Source organism: Rhipicephalus microplus, chromosome 9 (genome assembly GCF_043290135.1).
Source record: "Rhipicephalus microplus isolate Deutch F79 chromosome 9, USDA_Rmic, whole genome shotgun sequence".
Lineage (NCBI taxonomy): Eukaryota > Metazoa > Arthropoda > Arachnida > Ixodida > Ixodidae > Rhipicephalus > Rhipicephalus microplus.
In genome coordinates, this window is record NC_134708.1 from 24,714,868 (window position 1) to 24,729,494 (window position 14,627).

At 44.1% G+C, this 14,627-nt stretch overlaps 2 protein-coding genes across 9 annotated transcripts in view; one reads left to right on the forward strand and one right to left on the reverse strand.

Annotated features, from left to right (window-relative positions):
- LOC119163616 (uncharacterized) overlaps positions 1 to 14,627 on the reverse strand; it is a 68,531-nt gene that overhangs the window by 40,115 nt on the left and 13,789 nt on the right. For 3 of the 8 annotated variants that reach the window (XM_075873334.1, XM_075873331.1, XM_075873330.1), the window contains exons 3-5: positions 11,358 to 11,399; positions 5,774 to 5,977; positions 2,027 to 4,836 (exon numbers count right to left, since the gene is read on the reverse strand). In XM_075873334.1, the coding sequence (XP_075729449.1) occupies positions 2,027 to 4,836; positions 5,774 to 5,977; positions 11,358 to 11,399 (3,056 nt within the window). Of the gene's footprint in view, positions 1 to 2,026; positions 4,837 to 5,773; positions 5,978 to 10,451; positions 10,798 to 11,357; positions 11,400 to 14,627 lie in introns of those variants that run through there. The other 5 variants (XM_075873335.1, XM_075873333.1, XM_075873332.1 and 2 more) reach the window with 4 other exon arrangements.
- Positions 12,256 to 14,620, forward strand: LOC142771617 (uncharacterized). Its single transcript, XM_075873346.1, has 4 exons — positions 12,256 to 13,323; positions 13,484 to 13,708; positions 13,795 to 13,857; positions 13,920 to 14,620. The coding sequence occupies exons 1-4, from the start codon at positions 13,089 to 13,091 to the stop codon at positions 13,979 to 13,981; spliced, it is 585 nt and encodes a 194-aa protein (XP_075729461.1). The 5' UTR covers positions 12,256 to 13,088; the 3' UTR covers positions 13,982 to 14,620.

Below are 14,627 nucleotides of genomic sequence, written 5' to 3' on the forward strand. Positions count from 1 at the left end.
AAATGGCAGGTGGCGGAAGATAACCACTATCTCAATCGTCCCTGTGCCGTACTTCATCGAAAGAAAGGAAACTGCAAAAAAGTATTTATCTTGTACTTAAAGCGAAGAAGACGTCGACAACGGTCTTTCGGCATATGCCTTTTTGCAATGTACATATGCTTTTCAAAAGCGTGAACGCTGTTTTGCTGAAATTTAAACACTTCCTTTTTACCAGTAAAGCGGTCAAGGACAGGTAAAATTATCAATGCAGAAGCTTAAATAGGGAAGTCATGGTGCATCCCGTGCGGATGTTTTGGATTTGACTCCCAGTGGCAGTCGAATTCATCACCCCTTTCCTTGTTAGGAATACAAAGTTTACGACAGTTAATGAACCCTCTGCATTTCCTTGCACATATTATTAAAAACTAAAACAACTGGTTGCCCATAGGCTTCACCTGGTTTTTCTGGTCAATTTAAGTAGTTACAAGAGTCAAACCTGCACTTTATAAAGACGGATTTCATAAAGCAAAACTATTAGATCCGAAGATTATTTATAAGCATAAATACACAACACTGCATTAAGGAAAAAGCTATTGTTCCTCTACTTTGTCATAACCTATAATCCATTTTCTCTGTAGAGAGTTCTGATTTTACCCATTCAATCATTTAGGAGTGCCAATAATTATTTAAACATTCACAGCAATGCAGGCATCAAACTAAGGCATGTCATCAACAAGTTCCTTTATGTTGCTTTGCGTATGTGACAAAGATGCCTACAACTACAGAAAATGTGTTCCTATGAGCTTTCCTTCTATCCATAGTGATTTTTTTCTCATCTTTCTTAACTTAAAGGTGTTAATTCAGTAAATCAATTATTATTGCCAATTATTTCAATGTTCATTATCACCTTTCACTCTCCTCATTCGTAGATGTCTGCGAGGCATATGAACATGGCAGCCTCTTCAGCGCTCGATAAGATAGCTCCACATTAATAACAGTTTCCGGACTGCTCATCAGCGTGCCAGATAGCACAACGTTGAGCGAGTTTCTTACCCCTGCACTAATTACCTGAGTGTCATATAAAAGTGAGTCACCTCGCCACCTTTATGAATGCTTTTTTACCTGGCTGGTACCAGGCAAACGTCAGTTTGACAACATTTGAAGGTAAACTAAGTTAAATCTTACAAATCAGCCAACGAAGACAAGTTGAAGTACGCAGCTTGTAGCATACAGTGATGCGTGCCTAACAGGGATCTCTAAAATATCCATGACACTGCTGAGATAGTGGTAGAATAGTTTATAACAGATTACTGTCTTGAATGTTACTTAATGAATGTGTATTCACTATTTTGTAGGACTGATGCAGCCTAACTATTTACCAAAAAATTGCGTAAATCCTCAACCCCTTGCATTCCTTTCTTTTTTTCTGCGGAGCAGGTCACCGACTTCCTCCCTCCCACACAATTCTCATTATTATCTCATTTCATAGTACTCCTTCAAAGTCTCTACAGCGTAAGTCTCGGCTGAATCCCTTTTTTATTTGTTACTGCTTCTTTTTCACTGCGTAGTAGCAGAGCCTGTAGGAAACTGAAATATAAAATACAAAGCTTGGCAAGGCCAAGCAGCAACAACGATGGCCATACCTTAAATGAGTACACTCTGAACTTCATTTTCGTAAACAATACTGCTAACGCGAAAAAATTCCTAGCACGTGTACACTCATAATAACAAAAAAGAAAACACAATGCTTACATAAATAGGGTTAATGATTTGTTTCTTCACCTTTTGTCTCTGCAAGTGAACTACAAGAAACACTCAGGTATGTATGCTGACATGATGTAGGCATGAACCTATGTGGCACATTGTTCTTCTCCCAAATGTGCAACTGTAGTAAACATTTAAATGCCCAGAAAATCATGCTTTCAAAAATGCACTAACTGTCTCAATGAGTTTCAGCCAATGTACACTCCTTTTGCCACCTTCTGACTCCTTTTGAAACAGTCCCCAACACACTGCAGAATGAACTCTCATTCGAGTCAACACTCACCCCTCTGTGCCGACAGCTCATTGTCGAATGTCTCCAGCAGCCTCTTCTGTCGTTCCACCAACACCTGCGTCATCTCCTTCTGCAGACCTTCAGCCATCTCGAGGAGTTCATCCGTATCTTCCCCTTTGTTCTCAGCTGCCTCGAGCCCCCTGTCCGAACCGCTTGCCCTGGAAGGGGTACGTGGCGGCATGTCTCCGTCCGTTGAACTTTCCCGCTCCACCTCTACATCACAGTAAAACTTTGCACTTGCACGTTTCTTCTCCTTCAGCCTCGTCTTCGACCGCTGCACCGAGCCAGGGGAGGAGTCGGACCTGCGCGAGCTGACTGCGGGGTCGGTGTCACTGGGCACAGCCGGCGAGTCTACATCTGCGACGTCGCCTGACGCGTCACTGTCGTCGTACCAGCTGGAGCGTGACTTCTCGCTGCTGACGTTGGGTTCCGTGCTCGGCGACTCGGCTCCCCGCTGTGCCTCCGGTGGAATCTCGAGCGGCGGACCGTAGAAAGTGCTGTTGGAAAGCCGGAACGACTTCGGCTCCCCGTTCTCCCAGCGAACCTTTGGAGAAGTGCTTCCACTCTTTGGGCTCTGCCGGCTGTGTGGTTCAGACTTGGAATCGCGTTTGGAATCCCGCTTGGATTCACGTTTAGAGTCGCGCTTGGAATCGTGCTTAGCTGGACTCGTCCTCATTTCGACGCTCTCTCTGCGTGCCACTGGACTTTCACTTGGCTCCTGGGAGGCAGCAATGGTCGGATCGGTGCTCAAAGGTTCATTGCTGCCTGCTGGAGGCGTTGAAGGGTTCTCGTCAAAAGAACTAGCAGCAGATGAAGTTGGCAACTTGGACCTTCCTCGCGGGGGCGGTGGAGGAGGTGGAAGTGGTCGAAAACGCATTCCGGTCGACGGTGTTGGCTGGGGAACCTCCTTAAAGCGACGGTCTTTCGTAGGGGCGACCGTGACATTGGTGTAGAGATCCTTCAGCTCCTTCTTCGTAAGAGGTGACTCCAACACCATTACAAATGTTTCAGTTACGGTAGCTGCAACATCAGAATTATTGCTTGGGCCTAGCCTCTGGGCCATCCGGATTCGGATATCGGCTTCGGACAGCGAGTGGCTTCTCCGCGGCTGCCTGCAATGCTCATCACCTGTGACCCTGACTGCCTCCACTGTCCTCGAGCGCTGGCGCCGTCTACGCGGTGGAGCCTGAGGAACATCTTCTGTTTTCATGTCGAGGATTGCGCATGTTGAATCCTCGGGTTGCTTAAACTGATGTGCGGCTTCCCGCGCCATTGTTTTGAGAGATGTCTCGATGCATGACACGTTCTTCACCCGCGCAGCCTCTTCCGCTTCCCTCTGAGCCAGGAGGGCGTCGAGGTCAGCGACGATGTTCTTCGCACGAAACGCCACAAGGTCGTCCGTCTGGCTATACTCATTTGTGCTTGACTGAACCGCTTGCTTTAATGATGACGGCGAGACGGCGTGTCGCTGCGAAGGCATGGGCTTCTTTGGAGTTGCAGGCTTTTGTGAAACCACTGGCTTCTGCGGAACTGTTAGCTTCCCCACCATCTCCGCCAGCTTCGGCTTGCACCTGGGAGGTGGCGGCCTCGGTGGAGGTGTTCGCTTCTTGCGCGGAGTTTCACTGGACTTGGAACCCTCCGCAGCGGTTTTTGCTTCAGCAGGGATCACTTCACTTTCTATCACAGGTTCCTGAGACACAACGGGGGAACACGAAGGCACTTCTTTCGGAATGACCTCAACTTCTCCATCCATGACAGCTGAAGCTTCAGAAACGACGAGTTCTGTACTTTTGCTTTCGTCTGCCACATTGGACGCACTTTCTGACGTAATTGGAGAAGTGCTAACAGATAAAACTATTGGCTCCTCCAGGGAGCTTGGCGGCGAAGATGGGGGAGGCGGAGGCGAACAAGTCGGATGAGGCGACGAAACGACGGTGAGAATCTTCGGAGGGGGAGGTCGCTGGGGCTTCACCTTTTTCGCAGGAGATGACTGCGGGAACATAGACTTTGGCATCTTAGTCGAAAGCACAGGACTCGGCTCCTCTCTCTCCTTGACTCGGACAAGAATGGGATTTTCCAGCACAGGTTCTTCTTGTGCAAGTTTGTCCGAATGTGAGTCCTTCACTGAAGCCGCTTCTGAATCGGCCGGCACCAACTGAGGAGAGCTCGATTCAGTTGTGGCACCTTTTTTTTTCGCAGCCATCGCAGCGATGATGTCGGAAGGAAACACTTCGACCCCGAATCTGACACGCGGCTTCTTCGCCGCTTCGGGCTTTGGTGGTGGCGGCCTCTTTGGCTTTTCTAGAGACCTCGTCTTCTTCTGGGTGGCCTCGAGAACGACGCTAGACTGCTTGGTTTCTTCGTCTTCTACGATGACCATGATGGGGGCGACAGGCAGGGGTGTGGGTTTGATTTCCTCACGAGGCGCTTCAACTATTTCGTACTCATTTTCTTCGATGATCGGCTTGGGCGTGCCTTCCTTGTGAACCGACACCGTAGTCACCTCAGCGACCGCGATCTTGCTGAAGTCTACATCCTGGTAATCTGAGCTAGCCTCGGTGTCTTCGTCGGCATAACGAATACCGTGCCTGCCTCCTGGAATTTCATCGCCAAAGCTTTTTGTTCGCGTTAGCGGTGCCTTGCTCTCTTTGAGGGGCTTGATTGGTTTAGGAGGCTTCGTGAGGTGATTGGACAGTTCTTTAGCCTTGCGGTGAATGAGCTGCGAGAGTCGTGTGCAGCAGGCTTCATCTCCCGATTCAACGTTGTCCTTGATGGACCTGTACATGTGGCCACAGGTTTTCCTTTAGAAACACCAAGACTTCATGATTAGCATGTCACTCACTTGTGCAACCAAAATACGGTTGAATAAAGTTTACTCCTAGGCAGTGCAAGAGTTACACATTTTGAACAAGTTAAGAATGATATCAAATTTTGACACTAAAGTGACAAAAGTGTTCACAGTGTAACGTTTGTGATCTATTTTTAATTATCAGTTCCGGATCATCGATCCTTTATGGGTTTTTAAAGGCCACCAGAGGAGTATTACATTTTAGTGGAGCATATACACAAATCTTTTGCAAGTATAAAAGCACATAAAAATGTAGACAAACAAGTGAGTAATCATGACCAGTGCTACATACCACTAAACTCAAAGAGCACAATTGACTAAGATTGCAGCAATTGTTCAAGAAATAGAGGAGATGGTTGGATCACTTACAACAAGAGGCAAAATCTATAAGCCAGAAAACAATAAATGACTGTTGCAGCAAGGAAAGATAAAGCTGATCTAAGAAGGAACTATCAGATAAAAAAATTCATTTTATTACATCTAACAACTTTGATAACTTAGCATAAATCATGCGACGTAAGACAATTTTAAGTTTACTTCTCTATACCCAATAAATATCCATCTTCCCCAAAATGAGGATTGACAGCACCATAACAACCCAACTTCTTAACAAGTGAGCGGATGACCAAGAGGACAATGCCAATGGTAAAGCACAGCGATTCTATACAAGTCAAATCTCATTATAACAAAGTCACACCTGCTACGAAAATACTTTGTTATATGCGAAAATTCACTATAGATATATACTTGTAGCAGTGTAGCTATGACAAAGCCATTCCTCATTTACTTCATTATAACTGATAATTCATTATATCCAGGATCATTATATCAAGGTTTCAGCATAGAGTTTAAACCCTGTTGACAGGAAAAGAAAAACAAAAGGCACCTACCAGTCCTCTGTTATGGTATTCCGTTTGCTGCTGTCGGATGGCTGCTGCGTGTCCTTGGATTGTGCTTCGGAGTCGCCGTTTTGCACTGGCTGCGCACTAGTGCTCGGAGTGGAGTCGGCTTTGTCGTCGATCGCAGGCATGGTGTCGTTCGAACCGTTGCACAGGGCCTCCGCTTCTTCTCGGTGCTCTATAACCACTGTCACCCTGCAAGTATGCGAGAACTCTTCAAAAGACAGCGCAGAAGCTGCATAAAAATGGGGAATGCTGAAACGCCAGCCCTGCCCGTGATGCACCCCGGGGCGACACTGCTTACAAATTGATGCCGCAAAGCTGCATGCGTATGCTTGCCCGATACTTTTAAGTTGTATATTTAAGCTGACTCACCCTGTACTTTCTTTCACAGTCATGTATTTCAACTTTTGTGAGAATAATTGTAATAGGAACGTCTTAACTCTTTCCATATTGTGCCAATAGGGCATCCATAGCCTGCTATCGATGATCGGAATTGCCCCTTTCAAGACAATTCGCACCATTCATGAACATACTGCACCATCCGTCACGAACTATAGTTTTCTTTTCTGTGTAATTTGCTTTCTCTTACGTGGCCTTGGTTTTTCAACTTCTCCAAAGTGGTGTGATTGTCCAAGTGCGACAGTCATTTAATCCAATTAGTTATCTCATGTTTTATCACTTACATGTAAATATTGTTACGTGATTTCGTCTGACTGAAAGAGGGCATAGTGGGGCATACCCAAGGAGGTGCCTCAGATTGAGAGAAAAGAAGTGGACGTTGTCAGTGAGCTGCGTTGTGGCTGCGGACCGACAACTGTTATTTTCCACGTAACATTTTGGTGGAGGTCCGCAGCCACAACGCAGCTCACTGACAACGTCCACTTCTTTTCTCTCAGTCTGAGGCACCTCCTTGGGTATGCCCCACTATGCCCTCTTTCAGTCAGACGAAATCACGTAACAATATCTTGAACTACTATAAGTTTCAATAATAATTTTCATTACGTTCATTTTGTTTTACTCGCTTGCTGTTTTTTGCTTAGTTGCCAATCTTTGTTCTATATTCTTATATATGAATTCACAGGAGGTCCCCCTGACAGTTTTTACTTTGGGACCTCCTTCTGTATTTTATCAACTTTTTACTTGCACTGTATTTTACTGAATAAAGCTTCCGAATTGAATTAAATTGAAAACGGTTATCACCAAACACGGTGCGCATGCACTTCGAAAGATAAGAGATATCGGCATTCCGGCGTGTTTATGGCTAATCTTGTCAATTTAATGAGCAGCAGCGAGACTTGATGATGCCGATTTTTGGCTGAACTTTGACTCGGAGAGCAACAATGATGCAAACCAGCCTGCGTCATCAGCCAGCCTCACTATCTGCTTCAGGCCATCTCAGTTTGCATTGGAGCGCCAGCCTGCCAGGAGAGAAACTTATAGAAACTGTAACAAATGCAAGTGCAACGAAAAAACCAAGCAGAAAAGAAGAGTTTACTGCAAGAAATACGACAGTGCGCAATGCTTATGTCAAGGAACTGCTCTGCCGCATGACATGCCTAATCATAGTGCCTGCAGCAAGAACTTTGTTGGGAAAATCTTATTTAATGAAGAAGTTTCCATTTTTCGGAGATAGGATGGCAGTACACTTTGCTGATCTGCTAATTCCTGTTACACTCAAACCTCGATATAACTAAAGTGGATGTAATGAATCATTGGTTATAATGAAGTAAGTGAAGAATAGCTTTCTCCTTAATACAGTGGATTTATAATGTATTTATAATAGAATTTTCAAATGTAACGAGGTATTTTCAAGGCAGATGTGACTTTGTTACAACGACGTTTGAGTGTACATTTTTTTTTCTTAGAATGAAGAGGCATGCCTTTACAACTGAGTTCGATTTTGCCCTGTAATCTTGAGTACGACAATTTAAATCACTTGCATAATATATTTCCCATTATTGTAAAAAGAAGTTCACTCGTTTTGCTTTTTGTTGATGTATTATATAAAATATTAGGTACAGCGGTTTCTTTGGCTAAAAAAAAAAGCGAGGCAGCTTCGCATTATTGGTGCCAAGCCCAAAGAGAGTGCGGGGCTGGACAGCCTTCTTTTTTTATTCTTGGTTTTCTCTTTCTGTCCTCTTCTCTTTTTCAGTTTTCTCACTTTTTTTTGTATGTATATATATATATATATATATATATATATATATATATATATATATATATATATATATATATATATATATATTTCTATTTTCCTTGAATTTTTTTTATCGACTGTAAAGCTTGCTTCCATTTTTTTTTTTTTTATGAGTGGTTTTGTCTGCGTTACGCCAAGCGAAAACAGCATACAACCAAACACGACAGCCCGGGCTCACTATCGCCACCAAGGCACTCGAAAAACAAAAGGAGGAGTACTTCTCCTCGGCATGAGCACACACTCGGTGTACTACAGATGGTTATGTTATGCACGGTTTCGCCTGCACCACGCCAAGTGTTGACAGCATACAACAGCATAGGACAGCCTGGGACACAAAAGTGCTTCACACTTAGAAGATCTATAGTCACATATAGAAGAAAAAAAATGCCTCTTTTCCCTTTTGTACGTAAAGAGTTGAACATGTTTAAGTGCATTCACAAGGCTGACATTGGGAGGATGCTTCAGGAAAGCTACGATGTCACGCTTCCTGCAAGTTGCAAAAAGAAATTATGGACTTGAAGCTGGTGAACAGTATATTGTTTGTCTATAAGTACAAACAGCAGTTTTACCACTAACCTGTAAACTTTGAAGTGCTGCCCCTTACATAACAAGGGCTCCAGGCTAGTGTGGTAAAAGTGGTTTTGCTACAACTGCTATTGCCTGATCCCATTTCACACTGATGCTCACAATATCCAACTAGCAATGTTGGCAATACTGCACACACTGCCGCTAGAACACATGGAAGAAAATGAACTGGAGCACGACACATATCAACAAATTGATTGATTGATTGATTTATTTATCGAAGAAGGAACAGCTGGGCTAGAAAGATTCCAGAGTAGACAGCTTTGAATTAGTTTAAGACATAAAATTTTCTTGCGTTTACCAAAATAAAACCAGATGATCGGCTTCCTCTTTCAGAACGTAGCTGCAGATTTAACAAACATGGATTAAACACAGGATCTGATGCTATCAGCGTGACATCGTACCCACTGAATACGACTGGCAGGTGAACAGCTGAAACAAAACTGTCATGTCGACCTAGCCCTGACTTTGAACACTGTATTAATCCAGCTACTATATCCTAGGTAACAAATCAGCAAGTGCAAGACAAACATAGGACATAAGAACACAAACTGATGCCATGGACCCCTAACAAACTATAGCTGACACCAACCGAACAAGAATAAATCTAAAACTTTACCGTTTCACAGTCAAACTTACCAATAGCGAGCGCCTGTACGCCTACTCTCGACGGCACTACAGAAAACAAGGAAGCAGCAGACAGCCTGAAAGTGCTTACGCCATTTTTTTTCGACAGCCGGCTCTTTCCGTGAGTCACTTCTGGCCGCAGAGGCTTGCGCAAGCCTGTTGCGCAACTGCACACCTGTTCATAAAAGTGAATGTTTGCTATGCAAAAGCACCGAGAATTGAAGCTAGAGCGCAGACAATACGCACCTACCGTGAGCCAAGTGATGCCCAATAAAATTTGCTACTGTCCACAGCCATTCCTTCCTAACATGGCAGACAGACAGCAATGACAAGCACACAGTGAAAAACCATTACTCGTTTAGTGTCAAACGTGGGGCACTGAATCATTTGAAGAGTGGAACAGTATATGGTCTCTTTCCCCTTGGGCTCAATATGCTTGTGCTAGGCTGGACTTCTCAGATACAGCAAAGAAACCTTCTGAGGTATCTATGTCTTAATTTAGAAAAATACCAAATTGTAAGGAATCAGGTGATACAAAACAAAATGTTTAGCAACACACTGAGTATTTTGATACAAGCAGGGACACATCGAAATATCTGTTCAGTTACCAGGAAACTGAATAAAGTTTATCAACCAATTATTGACCACCAATACTTAGACCCAAGCAAAGCATGAAAACTAGAGACAACAGTAACCCAACGACTTTATGGGGGAAGTAAATTTCTGCAAGACTGCTGTCGTAGATCTCGACATACTTTGAAACACTTACTCATTGCATGAATTTCAGTTCAGTCGTAATGCGAATTAGTGTGATGCTACATGCTTGAATTATACCTAAAGCTGTCTTAGCGAGACCATCTGTTTACTGCGACCATGTTTCTCCCCTCCCAAAGTACTAGAATTCAATCAAGATCAGCTCTTTCATTAGTTGAATCAAAGCTTTAACGCACACACAACTTATAACACAATTTCGGTTATTTACAGTCATCAACTCCTTTAAACACAGCTGCAATGCACTATGAGCTCCAATAGCATCACAGTGAAGGAGTCGCAAACCAAGCCAAGGCTGTGGAGGAACCGCAAAAACACTTCAGGGCCACATGCGAAGGGCACATTGCAAGGCTTCTGTGCTCAAACACAGAAAAGCTGAGTCTGCAAAACTTAGCAGGACCAGAGCTTCCAAAAGAAAACAGGACTAGGAGAAGGATAAACACACGGGAGCTGTGTTTACACCACTGAACCGTGGGCAAGACTCACCAGAACTCATGCGGGGTACATGGGCGACAGGCCTCTCGTGGATAGCACAAACGCAAGCGAAACGACTTTCAACTTCTCCCTATTTCCAAATGCTAGGAGGTGGTAGAGCACATGCTCCAAAATAGAACCGCCCGAGGCCCGAAAACCCAGCCTGCGCCCATCGATGCCCCGAGCGAACCTCCGAGTGGCACGACGCCAGGAGCGCTGCTGCCATAAATATAGCGACACCACAGTTTTCAGCAAACAAGTGGCTCCCTCTCATGTCGAGCATGACAGACACACTGACCGAGTGAAACTCAAACACACAAAGCATGCATAGCAGCAGCGTGCAGTTGAGTGCAGAAGGGACTTCAATGCGGAAAATTGCAAACCAGTTCTGTTGAATGCCACAAGGTGGCGGAAGGGTTAAGAAAGTGCAATTGGCAATTTCATTTTCTAAACCCTTCCACCACCTGGTGCAAACCTGCAGTATTTTATGTCCGTGCACTTCCAGCAGTCGATTAATTCACCTTTGCGCTTACAATTTCTAGCTTCATGGTTAGCTCAATCGAAAGGAAGAGCGATCGCTCTTCCTTCTGGAAAGGCGCTGGTCTCGGGTTCGACACCAAACCAGGACCAATTTGTCGGCAACTAAGGAAGCCTTCTATCTAAGAAAAATCCACATGGATTCCCGAGTGGCTTCATGCCACAATGCTGTCAATTTCTTTTTCTAGAACTTCGATGTGTTGGTCCAGTTGGTGCGACTTCTTTTCCGCAACAGAATCGCTTTGCAACTGAATCCAGCTTCTAATTCACCACCCTTATGGGTGAGGGCAACGTCGAAATTTGCAATTCAGGCACCCTGCATCAGTTTAAAAAGCAGGAACATACAGTTGCAAAAGCCATTAAAAAGCCATTAATGATTACCTTATGGGTGAGGGCAACGTCGAAATTTGCAATTCAGGCACCCTGCATCAGTTTAAAAAGCAGGAACATACAGTTGCAAAAGCCATTAAAAAGCCATTAATGATTACCACGAATGTAAGCACAAGCCTATGACCTCTCAGATGGCACAAAAGTTGTGACAGAACGTGTGTCTCAAAAAACTACAATAGTTGCCGTCCAGCAACGAATGTGCTACGTGACTTGGCTGAGTTAAAGCACGCAACTCTGCATCAGCTGTGAAAGTTCCCTCGCAGTCAAACCTCATCATAAATACCTAATTAGAAATTTGTGAATAAAAAGCCACCCACATTTCACAAGGTCCAATAACACCAACAGTTCCTGAATTTTTATACCTTCAAGCATTTATCTTTCCCTGAACGTCCTTTGTTGGAATACTATAACAATGCGACATATGAGACGAAAATGGCTTCATTTTATATAAAATATCACAATAAATTCATATTGCTTTAATTGTCCCAAAATTAGACTTCAGTTATTTTGTTATAAACAATAGTTCATAATATCGACTTTTGTTATATTGAGATCGAACTTTACTAACCGCCACGAAAATGGCCGAAAAGAAGTGAAGAAATGACAGAGCCTGCCAGGCAAATGAGGTAAAAAAGGCAGATCAAATCAGCCAAACAAGGCGATACACTCTAAAAATGCAGCTATGTTGTCTATACTAAAGCCCTATATTTTGGAAAGTAGCGACTTTCTTGGATCTTTGCCGCCGTTTCCCTTACCCGCCACTTCCCTCCTCGCACACTCTCTCAGGAGGGGAGACGACAGGGCTTCCGCGGGCCCTAATTGGCTGCGGGGAGCGAAACGTCACCGTGACGTCTCCGCCCCTCGTCGAGCGGGGGCCAAACTTGTTAGCCTTTTTCTTTTTTTTTTCGCTGGTCACCATTTGCCGCCCTGTCGCCACGGCGACTTTCAGCGCACGTGCTTCTTCGCGCTTGTTTTTATCATCGCAATGCCGTTCTGCTGCGCCTATCAATGTAATAGCAGAAGCGAAAAAGGATTCTCGCTGTTCAACATTCCGTGGGGAAAAAGAGATGTCGAGTGCAAGAAGCAGTGGCTGCACAATATCAAAAGAAAAGACTTTGCGCCTACCAGAAGGACTTCTTTGTGTGAGGTAAACTATAATTTTTGGTATTTCCCCGCCGGCACGAGAAGTTCATAGAATGTGGTGAATTCGCTCTTTCACATTCACAGCTATTTCTAAATTTTGCGAAACCAGGCTTCTCTTTTTTTTTGCAGAGAAGCGGGTCGGGACACCGCAAAATGAGGTACAGCAAAATGCGCACCTCTGCATCGATTGCAACTTTAATGCGGATTTAAGATACCTTTCTTAAAAATATATACATTTATTTTCCCCACTCTACTGGTCTGTAACGACGTGCTATTTCGGTAGAATTTTTTCCACGTGTCTTTAAAAATTGCTGCACAGCTGTATTTTGTTTTAGACATGCTGTAAAGAAGTTTTTTTATAGTAAACAAAAAGCCGCTTACTGTAATATGTTAGTCATGTCCAGCAACACGTAATTTTTCAATATTGCATATTTAAATTTGTATTTTGTATATTTACCTGTGTTGCCCATTCGTGAGGTACCGGTTAGAGCTCATGTGCAAATATGAACTTCTAAATCACAACAGGAGGACATTGAGGCTATCATTCAGCTCTTTTTTTTTTCTTTTTTGCAAATCGGAATGGGTCAAAACCAATACCTGAGAAGTGTTCGGGATACCACAGTTTCAAATAATCGTATTATTGTTTTGCAGCTCCATTTTACTGAAGATCAGTTCGAACCATTGATACTCCTGAAGTATGGAAAAAAGAAGTTGAAACCAAACGCCGTTCCAACTTTGTTTTCGCACCGGCCGGCTCCGAAGCAACGAAAACCTCCCGCCAAAAGATGCAAAATTCGCACACACTTGCACCAAGGTGAGCGATCTCAGGAATGACAATAAACTCTACTGATAATTTACAATCGATATGCGTTATCTTGGCATTTTGAATTAGTGTAGCCAATATTATCCGAAGTTATTTGCGCGGATAAATGCACGCGAGTGTCATTCAGTGCATGACTTCATTGTTGCCGCAGGCAAGGTGAACTTCGGGACATGTGAAAGTAGCAGCGGTCAAGAACATGTTGCCTCGTTATCGCCTGGTTCTGCGTCCAACTCCTCAACTTCGTTCGTTGGGGAGAAATATGCGGGATCCTCCTCCGCCAGTCTGTCGGTGCCGACGCAACAGACACAACTTGCAGTGATGGGTTTGGACGACGAAAGCGTAATAGCGCCTGTGGAAAGCCTGCCCGAGGTTTCTCGTAAGATTCTTTTTTTGCTGTTTGCGATTAATGTTGAAGCACCTTCTGTTTGTTCACAGGGTTTTTATGTTAAATTTTATTTACAGCTGAAGTCCCACTAAGCCCGCAGTCCAGCAATAGCCAGGCACACATGGACGTGGCTTTGTCAGGTGAGAAATGATAGCTTTGTTTAGGGCTTGTCGATTTTTTTTTTCCGATTTGCATTCCACAGGTTCGCTTGTTCCTGTGACTTCAATTGCCAGTGAGAGCACAGCTTCAGATTCATTCTCGTGAACATTTCATTCTCGTGAACATGTCTTCCAAAAATGTGTGTCCAGTATTTTCTGGGTGCATCATGATGTCCTAAATATATTAAAGATGAAGTACAAATAAAGAGTTTTCGTAGAGTGCTCTGATCAACGTGTATTTATTCGTTTTCATAAATAATATCGCCACAAGCGAATGGGCATTACAGAGGGGAGTGGGTACAGAAACATAAACTTCATAGTAAATAAAAACACTTTAAGCATGGTACAATATATAAAATGTTAGCTAAAGCGAAAAAACCAAACGCCATAAACGGAGTGGCAAAGTACCTGGTAATACAATAACAGGGTTCTGTGTTTGCGCCGCTTTTCTCGTCGCCACTTCTTCGTTAAGAGGTTAACACCTGTCCATCACACCTTTGACCTTTGCATAGCCATCGTGGCGTGTGCATGCGAAAGTTCTAATAATAATACGTAAAAACGCCGAAGCAACAAGCGATCCCATTGACCCTGCCGCAGCGTCTCGAGCGTGGAGGGCGGCAAAGCGTACCGTGTGCAGCGCGCCGGCTGGTGCGAGAGCGAAATCCGAGGAGGAAAGCGGCCGGAGGGAGGAGAGTGTCGCTACTTTCAAAAATATAGGGGCTTTAGTCTATACCAGCAACACCGAAACCAAA